The 2,670-nt window shown below is 35.7% G+C and overlaps 1 protein-coding gene across 1 annotated transcript in view; it reads right to left on the minus strand.

Annotated features, from left to right (window-relative positions):
• SAMD3 (sterile alpha motif domain containing 3) overlaps window positions 1-2,670 on the minus strand; it is an 89,058-nt gene that overhangs the window by 14,481 nt on the left and 71,907 nt on the right. Inside the window, exon 9 of the mRNA XM_011998012.1 lies at window positions 111-311. Within this exon, the coding sequence (XP_011853402.1) occupies window positions 111-311 (201 nt within the window). The remainder of the gene's footprint in view (window positions 1-110; window positions 312-2,670) is intronic.

The following is a 2,670-nucleotide window of genomic DNA, read 5'->3' on the forward strand; positions in this document are numbered from 1 at the left end:
ATATATGTGTATATGTGTGTGTATATATATTTAATATATATATAGTATATATACACACATATATACTATATATATATTATAGAGAGAGAGAATAAAGTGAATAAAAATACCTGATAAGGGCACTTCAAGAAAGGAAACAGTTTAAGAATGTCCTTCAGAGGTGTTTGGCTGCCAATCATCTTTCTTCTTATTTCCAAAGTTTGGCTCATTCTCTTGTCAATTTCTCTCCAGTCCTTTTCTGTTTTCACATATTCTTGCTGGAACCACTTAATATGTTCATCCAGCTCAGAATCGAAACAAACAGCTTCTTCCTGCAAAACATTTTCAACGTATCAATGGATTCCATGTTTCTATGAAAACATGAATTTCAGGCTGTTACTGCACACTCTTAGCTCATTCCTAAGATGAGTATCGCCATGCCTGGTTACACTTGACATTGAACATAACTAATAAATGGACACTCTTTAATGACAATAAATTAGATAGTTAATTACTTATCATGGAATTATAATCTATTCTCTTGAAAGATCTAAAAGAGTTACTTTAATTCCTGTGTTATCCTTTTATATGGAGATAGATTATCCAGAAGGTTCCCACTGAATAAAATGTTGCTCATTTCTATGCATTTAAATTTTAGAAGATAAAATGTTAAGAAGATATTTTTAAAAGTATTAAGGTTTTGTTATTACTATTGTTTATCTTTTTTCTTTTTAAATGACTTTTTATAGCTGCAGTACCACGCCATATAATCCAAATTCAAAATAATAACTGGTTATTTTCTGATGCTAAATCATTAAACTAATAATTTTATTCACCATACAACAGGGTAAGTTGGGCGGGGTGGGGGCAGCTAAGAAACACTTCACTTATTCTTGTTGAAAATCTAAGACAATCAGCTTTGAGGAAATAAGAAAAATATCTTTCTAGAAATATGAGTTAAGAGGACAGTCAGCTGAACTGCACATAAATGAAAGTTGATCAGCCGTCTAGCTGACCAGAATGCGAACAGATGATACCTATAAAGGATGAAAAAGACGATAAGGAGCCTACAGTCCTCTTATATCAAGGCTTTTACAAGCACATAGGAAAGCCTCAGTAGATCTACTTTCTGTGGACACAGAATGACTAACAAGACCTAAACCAAGTGAACAAACTCCTAGAAAAATAAAATTATCAAAATTAAGAAGAAGTTTCTATAATCTTACATAAATTTAATTGGAAGATAAAAGTATTTCCACAAAGAAAATATCAAGAAAGACTTGAGGGTTTTACACACAAAATATACTTAACTTTTGAAACAGAATGTTCAAATTTATGCAAAAATTTTCAAGAAAAAGTAACGGAGGCCAGGCATGGTGGCTCACACCTGTAACCCCAGCACTTTGGAAGGACAAGGCAGGAGGATCACCTAAATCCAGGAGTTCAAGACCAGCCTGGCCAACATGGCGAAACCCCACCTCTACTGAAAATACAAAAATTAACTGGACGCGGTAGCACACACCTGTAATCCCAGATACTTGGGAGGCTGAGGCATGAGAATTGCTTGAACCGGGAGGCGGAATTTGCAGTGAGCCAAGATCACACCACTATACTCCAGCCTGGGCAACAGAGTGAGACTGTCTCAAAAAAAAAAAAAAAAAGAAAGAAAGAAAGAAAAAAAGAAAAAAGAAAAAAAGAAAAATAAAAGAAAAAAGGAAGAAAAAAAAGGAATACTCTCTAACCCATCCTACGAAACCTCTATGACATTGATCCCCAAACCTGAAAGAACAGTGTAAGAGAGGAAAAGTGCAGGTCACTCTCATTGATGAACAAAGGTGCAGATATTAGAAACAAGGAAGAACTAACTTGAATTATTATACCTCAGAAACTCAAGGGTGGTTTGAAATTGGCAAGGGAACTATAGTAAATTAAAAGAAAACATGATTGATTTACCCATTACGTTTCACATACTGTCATATTAAAATCTCAATTTGGGGGCCACTGTTAGAGAAAGATTCGGGGCAGAAAAGAGTAGGTTTTGAGAAATGTGGTGTATGAATAGTTTGGCACAGCAGCTCACACCCAGTAATCCCAATACTTTGGGAGACTGAGGCCGAGGGTTACTTGAGGCCAGAAGTTTGAGAGAAGCCAGGGCAACATAGCAAGGCTCTATCTCTACAAAAATAATAATAAATGTTGGGAGGCCGAGGCGGGCGGATCACCTTAGGTCAGGAGTTTGAGACCAGCCTGGCTAACGTGGTGAAACCCTGTCTCTACTAAAAATACAAAAACGTAGCCAGGTGTGGTGGCGCACGCCTGTAATCCCAGCTACCCGGGGGACTGAGACAGGAGAATCGTTTGAACCCAGGAGGCAGAGGTTGTGGTGAGCCGAGATCGTGCCACTACACTCCAGCCTGGGCAACAGAGTGAGACTCCGTCTCAATAAACAAATAAATGATAATAATAAAATTACAACAGTTCTGTAATTTTACTTGGACTATCTAAACATGTGTAAACATCATATACTGCATTAAAGATGAAAAAACATGACCATTTCAAATAATGCAGAAAAAGTATCTTATATAATATTCATCTATGATTAAAGAAAAACACTTTTGTCAAAATAACAGAAATTTTCAAAACCTATAAAGTTATATACCTAAAAACCTATAGTTAACATAATTTTTTTTT

This window comes from Mandrillus leucophaeus, unplaced genomic scaffold (genome assembly GCF_000951045.1).
Source record: "Mandrillus leucophaeus isolate KB7577 unplaced genomic scaffold, Mleu.le_1.0 Scaffold552, whole genome shotgun sequence".
Lineage (NCBI taxonomy): Eukaryota > Metazoa > Chordata > Mammalia > Primates > Cercopithecidae > Mandrillus > Mandrillus leucophaeus.